The sequence below is a fragment of the Myxine glutinosa genome, chromosome 3, assembly GCF_964187855.1.
Source record: "Myxine glutinosa chromosome 3, kmMyxGlut1.1, whole genome shotgun sequence".
In the NCBI taxonomy this organism is placed as follows: domain Eukaryota; kingdom Metazoa; phylum Chordata; class Myxini; order Myxiniformes; family Myxinidae; genus Myxine; species Myxine glutinosa.
In genome coordinates, this window is record NC_136263.1 from 53,235,118 (window position 1) to 53,256,184 (window position 21,067).

Sequence of the window (21,067 nt, forward strand, 5' to 3'; positions counted from 1 at the left end):
TTTCACAATTGTGTTTTTGTCGAAACTGTATCTAACTTTCGGTGTGTGTACCTATAGTGTGTCCTTAGTAAGATTCTCGGTGTTAATTTTTCATACCTGTATACAAAATCGTCGGTTAATTCGTGTCGCGTATTTTGAGGCCAAGTAGGCTACCGTGTCCCACCTTGAGGCTTTGTTTTTCTCTCAGCGGTCCGTCGATTGTGCTGCAATTACTTTCGTTCTCTGTTTTTGTCCCAGTCTTTCACCCCATACGTCCTTGTTTAAAATCTCAACTCAAAAAAAAAAAAAAAAATTCCTGCTCTGTTCTTATTCGTTGTTCTTATTCGTTTATTCGTTGTTCTTATTTGTTCGTTCGTTCTTCAATCATGTGCTTCACCCCCATTTCCATTTTCCATTTCCCCAGATAGTTTTCACTGCTCAATTAAAAAATGTTTAAACTTTCCCCTGAAGAACTGTATTCTGTTGTATATTATAACACCTTTTTCTTCTTCTTCTATAAAAGAATGCTTTCGACTTTCTCGCCAAATCTATTCATTCCAAAAAAAAAATTCCATCTCTTACAGTTCCTCTTTTCTACATTCCCGAAACTCTCCTGCACTCCACCCCTCCTCCAGCGTCCTCAAACGTATTTTTGACTCGAAGGTCACAAGAAACTCATTTTGCAATAAATGTTCGTTTCCCATTAATCGTACACTTTCTAAAATCCAATCTCACCCCTCCCCTCCAAATCTTCCCCATCACCCCTCCCCTCCAAATCTAGCCCCTTGCCCCTCCCCTCCAAATCTTCCCCATCACCCATCTCTTTCAAATCTTCCCCCTTGCCCCTCCCCTCCAAATCTTCTCCATCACCCATCCCTTTCAAATCTTCCCCCTTCCCCTCCCTTCCAAATCCTTCCTATCACCCATCCCTTTCAAATCTCCCCCCTTGCCCCTTCCCTCTTAAGCTCCCCCCACACCCCTCCCCTCCGAGACTCTTCCTCGCTCCTCCCCTCCTAGACTCCCCTCTCACCCCTCCTCCTCAAAGCGTCCTCCCCACTTCTTCCCCCTTCCAACTTTCACCTTCATCTCCCCCAACCTTCTGCCTCGCTCTTCCCCTCCTCAAATAACACCTCACTGTGCCTCACCCAATCACCATCAAACCCTTTGTCCGCCCCATCCTTCCCTTTCTCCAAGCTATTCTGAAATCTCTGACACACCTTCAACAGCTCTCCCTACCACTTCCTCCTCTTCCACATCTTACCCTACCCCCCCCCCCCCCTGTTCTGTATCCGATGCTCCCCCTTCATCTACATTAACGGTATGGACCTCAAACATCTGCCGAGGCCTTCGCTCAAACTTGACTGATCTCTCCATACAGGTTCCTTCTGACAAACCAGACGTGATCTGCTTAACAGAAACTTTCCTCCTTCATGATGTCTCTGATTCCTTGGTATCTCTCCCAGGTTACTCCCTCCTCCGGTATGATAGACCTGAGCCTCGTCCTGGAGGTGGGGTTGCTATCTTTATAAAAAAAAAACTCTCTTCCTCACTCGCCCTGCACTGCCCTCTCTCCACCTCACCCCCAGGAATACCTTTGGCTACGGCTTCCCCTTCGCTCCCACCTTTTGTTCATATGTGTGTTGTACCGTCCACCAAACAGTGATGACTCCATCTACATCTCGCTGTCTGATAATATGGACCAACTTCTATCTTCCCATCCCAACTCTCTCTTCCTCATATGTGGTGATTTCAATTGTCACCATGCCAGTTGGCTGGGTGTGGGTACCTCTCTCACCAGCCATGGCTCCTCAGCAAAGGACTTCTGCGACTCACTGGGACTGACACAATCTGTCAATTTCCCGACCCGGATCTCAGTCAACGGAGCATCTTCTCTTCTGGACTTGGTTATGACTAACTTCCCTGAAAATGTCTGCTGCTCTTCTTCTGCTCCAATCGGCTCATCTGATCATGTGCTTGTTAAAGTGGACATCTCTCTGACCATTCTCAGAGAGCCTCCTCAGCGTCGACGGGTCTGGCATTTCACTCAGGCCAACTGGCACGGTCTTCAAGCAGCCATCAATCATCTGGACTGGTCTCCCATCTCTACCGCCTCTGACATCAACTCATCCTGAGATTCTTCCAAAGTAAATTGCTCTCTCTCATGCACAGATTTATCCCATCTCGTCTTCAGTTGTCATACCCTTCCTCCCGTCCATGGTACATGGAATCTTGTGGTGAGGCTGTTGCCCAGAAACAACTTGCCTTCGTCTCCTGGAAAGCAAATCCAACGGAAGGAAATCTCATTTCCTTTCACAAAGCCCGAAACGAGTGTGTGTCCACCCTCAGGAGAGCCAGGAAACAATATCTCTCCGTTCTCAAGACCGAACTCTCTTATCTGTCGCCCTCTTCCAAATCCTGGTGGCGTCTGGTCAAATCTGTTTCTGGTGTTTGTTCCGCCTCCATCCCCTCCCTCACCTCAAATGGCTACACGGCTGACTACGCACATGAAAAAGCTGAATGCCTCAACTCTGTATTTGCTTCTAAATCTTGTGTCCCAAACCCATCCCTCTCTGTACCCACCATACCCAGTCGTACCCAGCTGCTCCTGGACTCTGTGTCCTTTCCTCCTGACAAGGTGGAAAAGTTTCTGTCAACCCTCGACTCTGATTCTGCAACTGGACCTGACAGCATCAGCCCACAGGTCCTAAAATCCTGTTCTTCCGCTCTTTCACTCCCTCTCTCTGTTCTCTTCACCCTCTCTTTTGCTCAAGGTCATCTGCCATCTGCTTGAAAATCAGCCAACATCACCGCTTTGCACAAAAAATGTGCAAAAACAGATCCTAGCAACTACAGACCAATCAGCCTTCTCCCAATTATCAGCAAAGTCATGGAATCCATCATTGCCTCGGATATGAAATCTTTCCTCTTCTCCAATGGCTTGATCTCTGATCATCAATTTGGTTTCAGACCTGGTCACTCTACTCTGGACATGCTGCTTCTGCTTTCTCAACAATGGATGGAGGTCCTTAATGCCAAACAGGAAATCAGAGCTGTCTCCCTTGACATATCACATGCCTTCGATACGGTCTGGCACCCCGCTCTGCTCACCAAACTCTCCTCCTTTGGTATCCATGGAAATCTCCACGCATGGCTGGCGGACTTCCTCTCTAGTCATAATCAACGTGTGGCCCTGAATGGGTTTCTCTCATCTCCTCTTCCTGTTCAGGCTGGCGTTCCCCAAGGCAGTGTTCTGGGCCCTGTGCTTTTTCTGGTCTTCATCAATGATCTCTCTGACTCTCTTGAAAATCCTCTCTATCTCTTTGCTGATGACTCTACTCTCTGTCGCTCCATTGCTCATCCCTCAGATCGGCAGTCTGCAGCCTCCTCACTCTCTGCAGACCTGGACAAAATCACAGACTGGGCAAACAAGTGGAACATGTCTTTCAATCCTGACAAATCTCACACTCTTACGATGTCTCTCCGAAAAGACCGACTGGACAACCCTCCCATCCACTTTCTGAATAATCCTCTCCAAGAAGTTCTGTCACTCAAGCTTTTGGGTCTCACTATCTGCCATGATCTTTCTTGGGAAAACCACATTTCAAATCTGGCCTCCAAAGCCAGTCGCCGACTGGGCATCCTCCGTCATGCGAAGTCCTTCCTTGGCACACCTGAGCTCCTCACCACATAAAAGGCTTTCATCCGCAGCTCAATGGAATACTGCTCTCCCCTCTGGGCTGGTGCTCCTGCCTCACACCTAGCTCGTCTTCACGCTGTTGAAACGAAAGCATTCAGAATCATTGGAATCTCCCGCGATGAAGCCAACTCCAAGGGCCTTTCACTCACTCACCGCAGGCAGGTTGGTGGTCTTTCCGTCTTCTACCGACTCCTCTCCGGCCTTGCCTCCCCCCCACCCCCCCCCCCCCCAGCTCTCTCTCTGGGCTCTGTCCCCCAAATATTCCTACAGGTCGCACAAGATCTGCCTGCAACCCTCTTATGGTTAAACTGCCAAAATCAAGACTCTCTGCTCACCTTCACTCCTTCATTCCTCTTTTCTCCCACCTCTGGAACAAACTCCCTCACTCTCTTGAATCCCACTCCTCCCTCCAGGTCTTTAAAACAGCTGTTCACCACCATCTCTTATCTTCCCCCATCCAAAACCTTGATCTATTCTACCCCACTTTTTTGAAATACCAACTTCTTTCCTGGAAGTCCTTGGTGTCCTTGTGTTTTATACTTCTCCCACCGCCACCCTTCCCACGCCTCCTCCCCCCAAGGCCTCTCCCTCCCACACATCTCCCGATGACCCTGCTCTCAAATGTTGTTTGTGTGCTTCCCCTTCTCTCCCCCATCTTGTCTACTGCTCCCTCTTTTTATATATTTTGTTTGTCTGTTTGATTTGTGTGATAAATGTTAGCTCTTTCAAGAGCCTCGATTCTGTATTCCAAAAAAAAAAAAAAAAACAGAACAAAAACAATGGATCCCTAATAAAGCCATGTACTGGAGTGCAACTCTGAACTTTCGAAAGAGGAAACTTTTGCTGAAGTCAAAAATCAACTGTTTCTCATATCTACAACATCTATATACAGGATAGCTCTTCGGGGAGGGAAGCGGCATGAAGGTACATATTGGGAAGGTGGGCAGTCTGGAGGGGTGGAGGGTGGGTCAAATGCCATCATGCTGGTGCACATAATCTAAAGATGGCTCCTTACAAATCTGATTAGTTACCAAACCAGCCTGCACGCACGACACCACATCCATCAAAATGCAGGAATATGGGGCCACATAAATGCAAATGTTACTCTGTCTATACAAGCAGGTTCATCGATTATTTCTCATCAGAGCCCTTTTGTGAGGCAGCACAGTTGCAATTGTTGTCGTGGTCTTCCTTTACATTATCTATTTTACCCTGTGTCTAATATATAACTTGTGTGTGTGTGTGTGTGTGTGTGTGTGTGTGTGTGTGTGTGTGTGTGTGTGTGTGTGTGTGTGTGTGTATTTGTGTTAGCCCCGCTGCAAGCCTTAGATCCTGTTAAAATCTAAAATCCTTAGATCCAAGGGGAAAATGCAATTTAAACCCACACAACCCTCTGGAGACGTGACTGCACCTTGTGATTCGTTTTGAAGCATGTTTAGTGGAGAAACAGATGAAATAGGGTGCACAGCATGTTTCCGAGGGTGTAAAATACCACACATGCAAATGCAAGGAAAAATGAAAAGTCAAGTCACAAAATAATATATATACCGAGATGGTTTCATTCTACACCAATGGCCGAAGGATCCGAGGGTTTCCAGAAATCGGACAAGGTTTGTCTGAAATACCCGAGTGTTTGTCGGGCCTAAAAGATGGTAGGTTTTGTGCAGACATTTGACAGAGAACTGTTATGAAACAACAGTCAACCTAGCTAACAATACCCATGACCACCCGACCACCCCCCTCCCTCCTCCCTCCTCACCCCACACATACCCCTCAATACGCTTAAATATCGTTTTTATGCCTCCGCCGACAAAGTCGCCGGAGGTATTGTGTTTTCAGGTTGTCCGTCAGCCTGTCCGTCCGCCTGTCTGTGATAGGTTTTCATTACCACGATAACTTGAGAATGGCTAAAGGGATCTTAGTCAAACCTGGTGCAGGTATCCTACTATAATTAACCAAATGTCCGTCCGTCTGTCTGTCTGTCTGTCTGTTCGAAGGTACCGTAAAAACTGCTGTTTTCAGGTTGTCCGTCAGCCTGTCCGTCCGCCTGTCTGTGATAGGTTTTCATTACCACGATAACTTGAGAATGGCTAAAGGGATCTTAGTCAAACCTGGTGCAGGTATCCTACTATAATTAACCAAATGTCCGTCCGTCCGTCTGTCTGTCTGTCTGTCTGTCTGTCTGTTCGAAGGTACCGTAAAAACTGCTAAACCGATCGCGAAGATATTTTGTGTGGATAATCCTGGGATCTCCAGGAGTAAAGTAGGCTATTTAGTTTTCCCAATTTCAGCTTTAGTCTCCAGCATTCTCAGGTTTGGACTCACGCACAACATTCGTGTTCGCATAACGTTCATTGTTCTCATTGTGACTATGTTGCTTTCCCGGGTGCCACACAAACGGCTGCACCGATCGCTGCACAGCTGCATCGATCGGACTCGGTGACCTCGGACAAAGACCTTTTATAAGGACACGGGTTGAATCCCTGCTTGAGAGAATTATAACCCATTGCAACTGAAGGAAACACGTATCGGGAGTACATACGACATAGCGATTGTGAACACGATTAGTTTAATCTCTACATGAGAGAACTCCACATAGCTATTTGGGCGGTGAATACGCTAACAGATCGCTGTCTCCATCGATCTTGCCAAGGCCGTAACAGCTATCGGCTCAAAATCCTTTTAACTGTTGATTTGGTAGTTTTACAATGAAGGAAACACGTATCGGGAGTACTAGGACATCGGGAGGAGTAACTGCACGCGTCTTCAGTATCAAGCTTAAATCTGTCATGGCGGATCTGAAGAGCGGAATGCTTGGAGAAGTGGTGGGCTACTCCGGCATGCAGGAGGATCAGAAACGTGGACTCCCACACTGCCACATCCTGCTGATACTTGCTCCCGCATGACGTTATTTTCCCGGGTGCCGCACAATCGTCTGCACCGATCGAGATTTAACGGATGATGTTTATATGAATCGTTTAAAAGAAAAAAAGCCTTCAATTTCTGATATTTAGCCTTTTCATTTGGGCCTCCCAATTGAAGCCCCGCCCATAGGGCGGGTACCGTTGTTGGTGTATAATGATGTAAAGATGAAATGATTAGATTTTGGGGTCACGAGGTCAAAGGCCAAAGGTCATGTTAGGTAAAAATACACTTACCACGATAACTTAAGAACCATTGATGAGATTCTGACCAAACTTGGTACACTTATGTGTCATGATGTAAAGATGAACTGATTCGATTTTGGGGTGAAGAGGTCAAAGGTCAAAGTCTGTAATAGGTCTCTAACTTGAGAACCGCTGAAGTGATCTAATTCAAACTTAGTACAGGTATGTATAATGATGTAAAGATTAAGTGAGTATATTTTGGGGTCAAAAGTCAAATCTGTAATAGGTCTATAACTTGAGAATGGCTAGGGTGATCTAATTCAAACTTGGTACAGGTATGTATAATGTTGTAAAGATTAACTGATTCGATTATGGGGGTCGTGATGTCAAAGGCCAATGGTCATGTCAGGTAAAAATGCGAGAACTTGTGTTAAATTAAAACTTTGTACAGGTATGTATAATGATGTAAACATGAACTGATTACATTTTGTGGTCAATGGGTCAAATGTCAGAGGTCATGTCAGGTAAAAATGTGCTAACTTGGGCACAGCTGAATGGATTTAAATCAAACTTGATACAAGTATTATAATGATGTAATAACGGGGATGGAGGCATATCAGTCGACGTCGTGACATCGAAGAGTGCCGTTCTAGTTTCAATCTTTTATATATTTTTTATTGATTTATACACATTCTCAGGAAGGTGGCATAATTCTGTGGTTTTATACTTATATCCTCGCTCTCGGTTTTCAAGCTATGTAATTTGTAATTTGCTCAGAGTGCTGGCAATAACTCGCCTTATCTTCACAAAATAACGGTGGGATCTTTAAAATCAACCAACAAACAAAAGCACAAGAGACAACTGGCTTAACACTCGTGCAAGTGACGGCACACCACTGATGCAGCGCTTTGCTTCATTCAGACACCATTCAGACATTTTATAGTGGTCAGGGATTGAACCCAGACCTGAGAGCTCAAAGGTAAATGTGCTAACTGTGCACCATCCTGTTGGACATTGTTGTAATTTGCAATCCTCTCCGTCTTCCATAATCTTCCATAATCCCTGCCAAAATCAAGACTCTGCTCACCTTCACTCTTTTCTCCCACCTCTGGAACAAACTCCCACACTCTCTTCAATCCCTCTCATCCCCCCAGGTCTTTAAAACAGCTGTTCACTACCATCTCTTATTGCACTCCCCATCCAAAACCTTGATATTTTCTACCTCCGTTAAAACACCCCAAATCCGCCTCTTTAAATCCTCAACTTCTTTCCTGAAATTCCTAGAAGTGTTCATTTGCTTTATACCATGTACCCCTCCCTCCCTCCTCCCCCAGCCCTCCCCCTTCCACAGATCTACCGACGTCCCTGTTCTCTTCTGTTGTTGTGCTTGTGTACTTTCCTCTCTCTCCCCCTCTTGCCTCCCACTCCCTTCATTGCATGTTTTATGTGTCTGAGCATATTTTCATGTTCAATGTGTTAGCTCTCACACATGCCTCGATTCTGTATGAAAAAAAAAAAAAAAAATCTGCCTCAACACAGTTATCCATCGACAACAGACACTGAAGACCAGTGCCTTTAACTTTGAGAGAGAAATATCTGAATTTTGATAGGCTATCGGCATCCACACCCAACCAGGCACAGCGGTGCAGAGAAAGTGCCTCCCATGGAATAGTTCTGGGAAATCATTTTTTCAGCAGATAAGTTTCTGTAGTGCAACATTTCCATATATGCCTTACAATGATACATCACAACCCTATCATAACTGGTCATAGACAGACAAGAAAGAAATAAATATATAAATATATATATTGCCTATAGAAAGTCTACAACCCCTTTCATAATTTTCACCTTTTGTTGTCGTATAGTCTGGAATTAAATTGCATTAAATCAGACTTTTTCCACCTTTATTCCCTTCCAAGGGAAAAACAAATTCTACAAATTTCAGAAAATTAATTAAGAATACAAAACTAGAATTTCTTGGTAAGGGATTTGATGGTCCGCTGATAAGGCAGGATTTGATGGTCCTAATGACCTCCCTCTGCATTGAAGTTTCATGCATGGGAACATGTATTATTAACATGGCTTATGAATGAATGATCGTTTTAAGGCCAGTTTCCCCGCTGGAGCAGGGGTTAGCCTTGCGGGCCCCATGACAATCATGGTTCCCTGTTTGAGGCAATGTTTTTATGGCCGGATGCCCTTCCTGACGCCAACCCTTGGTCGCCTCTTACAATGCGCAGGGATACGGTGTACCTATTCTAAATCGGGGTACACACCGTGATCATTCATCCCAGCAAGCTGGTACTCAATTTGCCGACCTCGGAAGGATGACAGGCTGAGTCAACCCCCCTGGCGTTAATTCAGCGATCGACCGGGATTCGAACCCAGGATCCTAGGATCCCAAGCCGGCACCCTAACCGCTAAGCCAACACTTAGGTTAGTGGATTACAGTGTAAAATATCACAGGTGTCATACGTAGTCCAGGAAAGTGGGCGTTAATGCAGATTAGTGTTCCTGTTTTGATTATGTGCCCTATCTTTTATAATTACAATGAAAATATAAACAAACTTAAATTGCACCCACACATACCCAATATATACAAAACGTCCACAACATGCAAGGTGATGATGAAAATGGGGCATCGCACAGTCCCGGATGAAGACCACTCTGGTCGAAATGTCAACTTGACCCTCATGCTGGGTGCCTGTACTACTTTGTGTTGCCTCCCTTTTTGGATTTGGGTCTTCCATTGTGCAACCAGTATTTGTTTGCAATCAGGAATGACTCTAAGTGATGGTGATGAGATCTCAATGTACAATTTTAAAAAAACAATGAGGATGAAAAAAATCAAAACAGAAGATAAACGATTACATAAATGAAGACACCAAAAGACAGATAATGATGTTCAAGTGGGATGGCACATTGGCACACCTGGCTGATGATGAGAAGTAGCAGTGGTGAGGAGGTGATGGGTATGTACAAGACAGAAACGTGATTGACAATTATGCAATCAGATGCATTATAAAAACAAATATAGGAATAGACCGAAACAAGAAACAACTTTAACTAGAACGGCACTCAGTAGAGAGGCCACATCACTCAATGGTGAAGAATCACTTTAAAAATTCCACTAGCTGGATCCGGATCCGGATAATCACCAAAATTGAATCAATTCTTCCTTGTCACACACACACACAACCTATCCAACAAGTTTCGTCCAAATCCGTCCACAACCTTTTGAGATATCCTGCTATGTATCGTTTTTGGTCCTATCTCCCAATTGTGAAGAATCACTTTTTTTTTCTTTTTTTTTTCTTTTTTTTCTTTTTTCTTTTTTGTTTTGTTTTGTTTTGTATACAAGATCGAGGCTCGTGAAAGAGCTAACATTAATCACACAAAAAGACAAACCGACACACAAAACAAGGGGAGCGGCAGACAAGATGGGGAGAGAGGGGGAAGGACACAAAAGAGAGGGGGAAGAGGGGGAAGGACACAAACACAACATTTGAGAGCAGGGACATCGGGAGGACTTGGGGGGAGGTGGGAGAGGAATAAAACATATGAACACTGCAAGGACTCTGGGGTGAATTACCGGGGGTAGAAAAGATCAAGGTTTTCGATGGGGGAAGATAAGAGATGGTGGTGAACAGCTGTTTTAAAGACCTGGAGGGAGGAGTGGGATTGAAGGGAGTGGGGGAGTTTGTTCCAGAGGCGGGAGAAAAGGGGAATGAAAGAGTGAAGGTGAGCAGAGAGCCTAGACTTTGGCAGTTTAACCATAAGAGGGTTGCAGGCAGATCTTGTGCGACCTGAAGGAATATTGGGGGGACAGAGCACAGAGAGAGCTGGGGGAGCAAGGCCGGAGAGGAGTCGGTAGAAGACAGAAAGACCACCAACCTGCCTGCGGTGAGTGAGTGAAAGGCCCTCGGTGTTGACTACATCGCAGGAGATTCCAATGATTCTGAAAGCTTTGGTTTCAACAGCATGAAGCCAAGCTAGGTGTGAGGCAGGAGCACCAGCCCAGAGGGGGGAACAGTATTCCATTGAGCTGCGGATGAAAGCCTTGTATGTGGTGAGGTTGAGCTCAGGTCAACTTAAAAATTAAATCATTCTCATATCTGAATCCATATTCAGATCTTCACCAAAATCGAATCGAATCCACCTTGTCAGACACCCAACTGGTCCACCAAGCTTCATCCAAATACATCCATAACTTTTTGAGATATCCTGCTATGTATCGTTTTTGGCCCTATCTCCCAATGGTGAAGAATCACTTTAAAAATTCTAGTAGCCGGATCCGAATCCGGATCTTCACCAAAATTTAATAATGTGGTCCATGTTACATACCCAACCTCGACACCAAATTTCGTCCGAATCCGTTCACAATTTTTTGAGAGATCCTGTTGGTAGACAGACAAACAGACAAACAAACAAAGAAAGAAACAAACAAAGACAAACAAGAACACGTCATGCGGAGCACGATACTTGCAAAATCCGCCCCCCCTCCCCAAGAAAAAAAATTCCATTGATACAGCAGATTGGCCATTTCATCAAGATTAAAATTGACAATCTTGATCAAGCTCAGATCAATAGGAAGAAAAGTGACAATTTTTCAGATGAAAAATGATGATTTTGGAAGGTTGACCTTGTTGACCTTTGACCTCAAAAATAGTTGGTTTCCCTATTTAGGGACTCAATGTGCAAATGCTGTTCAATTTTCAAGTCAATCGGATGAAAATTGACGGTTTTCAGATGAAAAGTGATGATTTTGGAAGTTTGACCTTGAGTTGACCTTTGACCTTTTGACCTCAAAAATAGTATGTTTACCAATTTAGTGAGTCGATATGCAAATGCTGTTCAATTTTCAAGTCAATCGGTTGAGAATTGACAGCTTTTTAGATGAAAATTGATGATTTTTAAAATTTGACCTCGAGTTGACCTTTGACCTTTTGACCTCAAAAATAGTTCATTTCCCAATTTAGTGGCTCAATATACAAATGCTATTCAATTTTCAAGTCAATCGGATTTAAAATGGCGATTTTAGAAATGTGACCTCCAGATGACCTTTGACCTCAAAATCAATCGGCTTCTCAATTGGGCCGACCTATACAACTTGGTAAAGTTTTGTGACGATCGGTTTAGAATTGTGACCTGTAGGCCGGTGACAAACAAAGACAGACAGACAGACAGACAGACAAACAGACAGACAAACAGACAGCCAAACAACCAAACAGACGGAACCACAAACGCAACCGACCAATATACTTGAAAAATCGTCGATTTTGCAAGTAACAAACAGACAGACAAACAGACAGACACGGTGTTACGTGGTCCCCTCGGTGACTACCTGGTCTCGGTGACCCCCGGACCGTGAGAGGAACTTCGCCAGAAAGTAGTATTATATATGCGCTTTCGCAACGCAATCCCTATGAATTCCACCCAAGAGAAAACTGATGTTCAATGATATATTTCAAGGGTAATGATACCATACAATTTCAATGATACAATCAAGGGTATATTCCCCGAGCAATCCACCATCCACAATTCACACTCAACAATCAATCAATCCCCTGGATGATTAAGATGGCCATCTTACATACGTGTGTCCCCTTTTGTACTCACGACCCCCTTTGGTCTCTGTCCCTCACAATGTCTCTGGGCCCCTCCTGACCAAGATGACGGTCTGCTTCGCCGCTCTCGGGCGGTTGAACGAACCCCGGGTGGACGTTTTCCCACCGGGCATGTATCGTACCGGGAACCAAGGTTGCAGTCCCCTCTTGGCCACGCGAAGCGGGTACTGTACAGCAGGCAAAAGCCACACGCCATTTGCAACGCGGGTTAGGCCCCAACGTGCGACCCGTACGCGTCTTTGTAGACGGTGCCGCGAACGGTGCCAGACGCTGGGTCGGTGCACGGCCACACGGTAGCTTGACGTGTCCACCGGGCAGGTATCCGTCCCGGTAACTCCTCTCGCCAGACGGGCTCGGGAACGCCGCTTTTCCACACGGCTCAATATCGGTCCCACCTCTCGTCGGAGCGGGGCGAGGAAGAAGAATCCTCGTCGCTTCTCTCCCTCGTGTCTTTTCTTCTTCCGTTTCCGGTCTCTTTTTCCAGAAGGGCTCCTGACCCTCCAACCACAACAACCCTTAATCGACTACACATTGATAAGCAAAGACCTGAATAGGAATTCACTTACATTCCCATAAATATGTAACACTCCCCCCCTTCAAGAAAGAAAGTTTGAACCCAGCGAAAACTTTCTTTGCCGGCCAACTTGGATAAACCAACCAGATAACTCAACCCCCCCCACATTATCAGTTCCCCCCGGGCACAGTTATCACTTAAAAATAAAGCAACCAAAATTTCACCACAACCCCCCCCAGATTAACTCACTCTGGACTAAGCACCAGCAACGACATTGTCCCTGCCCTTTACATGTTCAATTTCCCGTTGGACTCCTGCCAAGCCAAACTCCATCTCATGACCCTCTGACTTTGACTGTCAGTTTCTGGTGAATGAAGGTTAAGGGGTTGATCAAAGATCCAAAGTTAAGCAACTCGATAGCACTTTTTCCGGGAGGCCAAGCCGAGTATTCACTACATGGATGCCTTTAGGAACGTGGAGTTCACGGTTAGTCCGTGCAGGAAAGTTCTCTACATGGGCGCCTTGAGGAACGTGGAGTTCACGGTTAGTCCGTGCATGAAAGTTCACTACATGGACGCCTTTAGGAACGGCGTTCACGGTTAATCCGTGTAGGAATCTTGGCTCGGCGGCTCCGCCGCATTCAGTGCTTCAGCTTTTCAGAACTTCCCTAATAATTATGGTGGGACCGCTTGTCACTGTAGTCCCATGAATAGCGGTCTCCTTCTCGGCCACTACTTTGACAATCCTTCCTTCGGGAGCTGCCGTAACTCAGGGAGCCTCCATAATAATATTGATTGCGGCCACCACCAAAACTACCGCCCAGTTGTACTCTCCTGTAGACCTCTCGACGCCTACGAAATGCCTTCCCTACTGTTATGGTCCGACCCTCCAAATCCTTGCCATTCCAATTCTTCTCTGCCTCTCTGGCGTCTTTTGTGCTTGCAAACGTGACAAAGCCGAACCCTCTTGACTGTTGCGTTTCCCTGTCTCTTACCAACCGCACTTCCACCAGCGGCCCATATCTGTTGAAGACAGAGGTCAGAACTTCTTCCTCTGTTTTGAAGTTCAGTCCCCCTACAAATAACTTGGTACTTTTGTCGCCATCCCGAGCTGGTGTGGTGTTATTTTCCCTGCTGGGCTCTTTACCAACCCTCAGGTTACCATAAACTTGACCCCCGGCCAAATCATTCCCGATAACCACAGATACACCCTCTACAGGAAGCGTGGCTTGTAAACCGACGGTGATCGGTCCTGACACCAAATCGGACTCCAAATGGATGACATGAAGTGGAGCACTAACACCGCCCCCGATCCCCTGTAAACGAACACTATCCCCCGTTGCCGTCTCCTCGGACCATGGCAAAATGCCTTCAAGCATTAAAGATTGATGTGCTCCTGTGTCCCTCAATATCCTAACCGGTCTCCGGTTAGTCGAGGCTCCATCCAGTGACAAAAACCCCTCTGAAATAAATGGTTGGTAACCCTTTTGATGGCGATTTCTCACAATGGCCATTGCATTTGGAGTCGTAATAGTCGGACTCCGCTCTGGGTCTTCCCTTTTCATGCGGTAACAACTGGACATCAAGTGTCCAGGTTTCTTGCAAAAAGCGCAAGTAGGCCCGGAGGAAAAACTCGTGGTCTGCCTCGGGCCCCCCGAAATATAAGTTTGTCTTGGGCCCGCATTAGGGTGCATCAAACGCCCTTAGGTTCTTGGATTTTAATGTCTATTCTCTCAAATGTTACACTTGTTGGTAGAAGTATGTATGCAAAAAATAAATGAAATCAGAGGTGGTCCTGGGTGGCCACCGGCCACTTTTATATATTTAGGGCCATTTTCGGGGCCGCACTATGTAAAAATGTTTGATTTTGTTATTTTACACCCAAACCTAGTCATGTTTGGTATCAAATTGAAGGTCTTGATGAGAGGAATACAAATATAACAATTTTATGCAAAAAACGATGGTTTGATAATTAGTTTGTATTTTTACATGAATGAAATCGGAGGTCTAATCGTGGGTCCCATACTAGTAGTCTAATAATATCCTTTATTTTCTTTCAGATGGCAGGTAAGAAGACCAGATTAGCAAGTGCCATTTTTGGTCTTGGCAATGCTTTTACAGAAGCAGATGGTACATTGACAGGAGTCCGCCTCCCAACTTGCCGGCAGGTTCTTCGATGCGTGATGTGGTACATCCAGAAAGAAATATGTGAAGGCAAACAAACTCAGCCACTGAAATGGAAATCTGCCAGCATCGTCCTTATCCAGCTGAAAAAATTCTACACTAAAGCAAATATTCCTATGCTTTCAGACCATCAATGCTGCAAACTAATACTTGACCTTCTTAATGACAATAACAAATTGCGTCAAATACCTGTTTCTCGCCGAGAATCTCCAAGCACTTTGGCTAAGTTGCAAACCATGAATGAACGTCTTGATAAGACCTTTGGTGTATGGACAAAAGATGCAATGACAAACATTAAGAATGAGGAAGATAGAGTATTTTTAGAGTCAATGAAATCTGACAGAGTAGCCTCATTTGGTGGTGTTGACAAGAAGAAAGTTGATAAAGATCATAGAAAAGAAAAACGCCTCTTAGCGGAAGCTTCAAGACGAGAACGTCATGAATCATCCAGTGTACAAGAGATGACAATTAGTTCTGTATGCTCTGATGATAGTGACTCTGCAGATAGCTTGGAAGAAACTGAAGAAGAGGCGATTCCAGAGTTTCAAAGGAAGCGTAGTCACCACAGATCAACATATGCAGGTACATCTGCCTTTATTCCTCATGATATTCTGAAAAGACATTCAGTTGTGTCTGTTGCTACTCGACTAAACATAACTCCTGTTCAACAGGTTGCGCTCACCAAAGCTGTAATTCAAGAGGCAGGAGGTGATCCACGTCGTGTGGCCAAGTCGTACTCAACTGCTGATAAGGCTCGACGATCAATAACAAGTGCTATCGCCAAAGATATTCAAGAAAATTGGATCGCCCCAACAGCTGCAACACTTCACTGGGATGGCAAGCAGATACCAACGCTCACAAACAAGAATGTCAAGGAAGAAAGATTGCCAGTGTTGGTTGGGAATGCCACTGATGTAAAGCTACTGGGGGTGGCTAGATATCCTCCTGGAAGTGATAGGTCATCAGGTGACATCATTGCCGAGCACACTTACACGTATCTACATTCATGGAAGTGCAAACAATCAGTTGTCAACTTATGTTTTGACACAACAGCATCAAACACTGGACACGTTACAGCTGCCTGTGTTACCATTCAATCAAAACTGGACCGTGCTCTTCTGTGGTGTGCATGTCGCCATCATGTTGGAGAGGTAATCCTGGATCATGTGTTTGACGTTCTCAAAATTGAGGCATCAAAGTCTCCAGAAGTATCTTTGTTCCAAAAATTCCAGAAGAATTGGGAACGCATATCGCATGCAAAGAATGAAAGTTTAACCAAAATTGACATTTCCATGTACAATGACTATGCACAACAGCTGCTTTTATCCTGCAAAAACAAGGTTTTAAGCACAATCCGCACAAGCGCTTCATACTGTAGGGAAGACTACAAGGAAATGGCACAACTCTGCCAGGTAGTCCTCGATGATGATGTCACAAAACAAGGAACACTCCACAGACCAGGGGCCATGCATAAAGCAAGGTGGATGTCAAAGATTCTTTATTCCATCAAAATATGCCTACTTGAAGAGCAAATTTCTCTACTACCTCGAGGAACTGTAACAACACAACATCAACAGAAAAAACTGAAGGAGTTTGTTGTTTTTGTTGTTTATATTTATTGTGATTGGTGGCTCATATGTCAGTCTGCTTCAAATGCCCCATGGTTTGATTTGTGCTTTTACAAGACTCTGCTCAACTATAAAGCTGTCAACTCAACCATTTCAGTCAGCGCTGTGAAAGCCTTTGATAGACATTTGTGGTATTTAACCCCAGAACTGGTTGTTTTGGCACTGTTCAGCAATGCAATTCCTCAAAAGGATCGTCGTGCCCTTGCAGATGTGTTACTGGCCATACAACCAGATGAAATGCCAAGCACTCCAAAACACCGCTACGGTTCTGGATATGGCAAACCGTCATTTCCAAAAATTACAGAAGCGACAACCCTGGCTGATCTTGTGAACGAGGACTCGTGGTTTACAGTAAACCTTCTTCACCTAGATATGACCTTCCTAACAGAGGATGTTGACACTTGGCAGAACAATGAGCACTTCAAGGCAGCCAAGTCCATTGTGGATGGGCTTAATGTTGTGAATGACCCTGCGGAGAGAGCAGTAAAGCTCGCAACTGATTTTGTCTCAACTGCAAGAAGAGAAGACCACTTCCAAAATCTTCTTCAAGTGGTTGAATGTGACCGCAAAGCGAGGCCAAATTTGCGGAAACGAGCAAAGTTGGAGTAGTGACATTGGCGTTGTGCTTAATACATTTTCAAACTTTTAATCAATGAAAGTACAATACTACAACACTGTACTACAACTTTGTAATATGAAGAACGATTTTGGTTAATTTTACATTGACATGTAAGGTTGTTTTAACTGTTTGATATTAGGCATTTAGTAAAAGTAGGACTTTACTTTTGTATATAGGTATAATGGTTAATTTTACATTATCTTGTAGTTAATTTTACATTATCTTGTAAAGTAGTTTAGCTGTGGCCCTAAATGGCCCTAAATATATAAAAGTGGCCGGTGGCCACCCAGGACCACCTCTGATTTCATCTATTTTTTGCATACATACTTCTACCAACAAGTGTAACATTTGAGGGAATAGACATTAAAATACAACAACTTTTTGAAAATCATGGGGCGTTTGATGCACCCTAGCCCGCATCCCTCTGATTTCGAACAGGTGGGGTATCCGCGTTGTCCCCATAATCCTCTCGAGGCCGCCGCCATGTATTGTCGTTCTCCGCACCTGCTGTTCCCCACCTCCCCTGCGGAGATCTAGGCGAGGAGTTAGGTTCGTGGACCCCTATTCGGTGGGTTAAGGCATAATCATCTGCCATGGTGGCTGCGTCCCACAACTTTGGTACTTTCTTTTCCTGCAGGTACACTTTGATGTCCTCGTGGACACACTGCTGAAACTCCTCCACCAGGATCAAGTCACGCAATGTTTCGAAGTCTTTCCCGACTCCTTTTGACTCACACCACCGATCAAACATGTTTTCTTTCACTCTGGCAAACTCCACATGGGTCTCACTCTCCCTCTTCCTGGCATTCCTGAATTTTTGCCTGTAAGCTTCCGGAACCAACTCATAGGCTTTGAGGATGTGCTTCTTCAGTACCTCATAATCTGCACATTGGTCCATTGGTAGCGCCGAATAAATCTCTTGAGCTTTTCCCACCAGCACACTTTGCACTAGTATGGTCCAGGCCTCCTCCGGCCAGTTTAATTGTCGAGCCACTTTCTCAAAGTGTGGAAAAAATTTCGCGACTTCCTTTTCACTGAACGGTGGAACCAGCCTCACATGTCTGCCCACATCCCAGGTTTTCTGGTTAGGTGTCGACCTCGTCAGCAAGGGTGGTGCCTCTCCCCGTTCTCTCATTAACTCCAGCTCCTTGAATTTAATTTCTTGCTGAAGCTCCATGTCACGTTCCTTTAATTCCCTTTCCGCTTTTCTCTCCTCTGCTTCGAGGTCCCTTGCAGCTCTCCTCTCCTCTGCTTTTCTCCCTTCTAACCTTTCCTGGAGTTCTCGTTCCACTCTCCTTTCCTCTGCTTGTTTCTCTTCTCTCCTCTCTTCTGCTTTCCTTTCCTCTTCTGATCTTTCCTTTTCTGCTTTCCTTTCTTCCTCTGCTCTTTCCTTTTCTGCTTTCCTTTTCTGCTTTCCTTTCTTCTTCTGCTCTTTCCTTTTCTGCTTTCCTTTCTTCTTCTGCTCTTTCCTTTTCTGCTTTCCTTTCTTCTTCTTTTAACCTTTCCTGGAGTTCTCGTTCCACTCTCCTTTCCTCTGCTTGTTTCTCTTCTCTCCTCTCTTCTGCTTTCCTTTCTTCTTCTTTTAACCTTTCCTGGAGTTCTCGTTCCACTCTCCTTTCCTCTGCTTGTTTCTCTTCTCTCCTCTCTTCTGCTTTCCTTTCTTCTTCTTTGATCCGTTCCTGGCTCCGTAATTGCAACTCCAGTTTCCGGAGCTCAACGTCTTCTGGTTCTTCGGGTAGCCACTCCCAGGCTAACTCGTCCCATGTTCCTAATCCCACCATAGATTGTATCACCGTGGCCTGCAACTCTGCCTTCCTCAAATTAGTTCGGACCTCCAAGTTAAAATGTTTGGCCAATTTCAAGAGGTCCGACTTTAGTAACGCTCGGAACTGTGCCTCACTCGGGGTTACCGCAAAGTTCTGTGCCACAAACGCCATGGTGCCTATCGTTAACACCTGTTAACCTTCACCCAATACTTTACCCCCAATTTCCCCAAAATTTACCAATTAATACTTAATTAATAAATTTTAATTAATAAAAATATTATTTTATTATTTTATACAATTTTAGATCCCGGACGTAGACCCAATTGCGAATCCGCAAATCGTAATTTGGACGAGCCCCCAATTCTGTTACGTGGTCCCCTCGGTGACTACCTGGTCTCGGTGACCCCCGGACCGTGAGAGGAACTTCGCCAGAAAGTAGTATTATATATGCGCTTTCGCAACGCAATCCCTATGAATTCCACCCAAGAGAAAACTGATGTTCAATGATATATTTCAAGGGTAATGATACCATACAATTTCAATGATACAATCAAGGGTATATTCCCCGAGCAATCCACCATCCACAATTCACACTCAACAATCAATCAATCCCCTGGATGATTAAGATGGCCATCTTACATACGTGTGTCCCCTTTTGTACTCACGACCCCCTTTGGTCTCTGTCCCTCACAATGTCTCTGGGCCCCTCCTGACCAAGATGACGGTCTGCTTCGCCGCTCTCGGGCGGTTGAATGAACCCCGGGTGGACGTTTTCCCACCGGGCATGTATCGTACCGGGAACCAAGGTTGCAGCCCCCTCTTGGCCACGCGAAGCGGGTACTGTACAGCAGGCAAAAGCCACACGCCGTTTGCAACGCGGGTTAGGCCCCAACGTGCGACCCGTACGCGTCTTTGTAGACGGTGCCGCGAACGGTGCCAGACGCTGGGTCGGTGCACGGCCACACGGTAGCTTGACGTGTCCACCGGGCAGGTATCCGTCCCGGTAACTCCTCTCGCCAGACGGGCTCAGGAACGCCGCTTTTCCACACGGCTCAATATCGGTCCCACCTCTCGTCGGAGCGGGGCGAGGAAGAAGAATCCTCGTCGCTTCTCTCCCTCGTGTCTTTTCTTCTTCCGTTTCCGGTCTCTTTTTCCAGAAGGGCTCCTGACCCTCCAACCACAACAACCCTTAATCGACTACACATTGATAAGCAAAGACCTGAATAGGAATTCACATACATTCCCATAAATATGTAACAACGGGTAAAAATATAACCTCCATCCACCTTCGGTGGCGAAGGTAATGAAGACAGAAAGCATGCAAAACTGCAAAGAGGATGAGGTTGTGAACTCCACTCTCAAACACTGTCGACAATGTTTGGATACAACACCAAAAAAAAAAAAAAAAACAATAAATTATCTTCCTTTATTTTCATGGCTCTTTGTACAAATGTGGTTTTCTGGCTGCATGAAGCTGTTCGATATCTGGCTAGACCAGCAAGTTGAACACAAAAACAAGGAAATCAGGGCGTAGCTACTCTCCTAAGGCCTGATGAAATCTTGACAAAACGGCAAAGAGCAAGCACACAAAGCCGGACTGTGCAGCTCACCTGTGGAGTCCGGCCGGTGTCCGCTGGTAAGGTAGATAGCCCGTCGTCGGTGTCCGCTTGCACAGGGTGCGCTGCGCGGGTGAAGGGGAGTGAGGGGAACGGACAGAAAAATGGCAGAAAGGTAAATGGATGAAGAAAGCAATCAAGGCAAGCAGAAGGAAGCCGAGATGAAGTCAAACTTTAAAGACCGGCAAGCTATCTGTCCTCCACACCTGCTGGTGATAATTATGCCGTGGGTAGAACCTGCATACCTCCTGAAGAGAGACGAACTCCTCCCCTTTCTTGCTTCTGCCTTCCTCCCTCCCTCACCCTCAAGAGGAAATATATATATTTAAAG

General features: G+C 45.4%; 2 protein-coding genes across 11 annotated transcripts in view; one reads left to right on the forward strand and one right to left on the reverse strand.

Annotated features, from left to right (window-relative positions):
• Window positions 1-21,067, reverse strand: part of LOC137423563 (rho guanine nucleotide exchange factor TIAM1-like) — a 209,775-nt gene that overhangs the window by 42,292 nt on the left and 146,416 nt on the right. For all 10 annotated transcript variants that reach the window (XM_078774029.1, XM_078774035.1, XM_078774038.1 and 7 more), the window contains one exon: window positions 20,731-20,801. In XM_078774029.1, coding sequence (XP_078630155.1) covers window positions 20,731-20,801 — 71 coding nt within the window. The remainder of the gene's footprint in view (window positions 1-20,730; window positions 20,802-21,067) is intronic.
• On the forward strand, window positions 15,155-17,648 carry LOC144891119 (uncharacterized). The gene is made up of 2 exons (XM_078773503.1): window positions 15,155-15,689; window positions 15,779-17,648. The coding sequence occupies exons 1-2, from the start codon at window positions 15,594-15,596 to the stop codon at window positions 17,342-17,344; spliced, it is 1,662 nt and encodes a 553-aa protein (XP_078629629.1). The 5' UTR covers window positions 15,155-15,593; the 3' UTR covers window positions 17,345-17,648.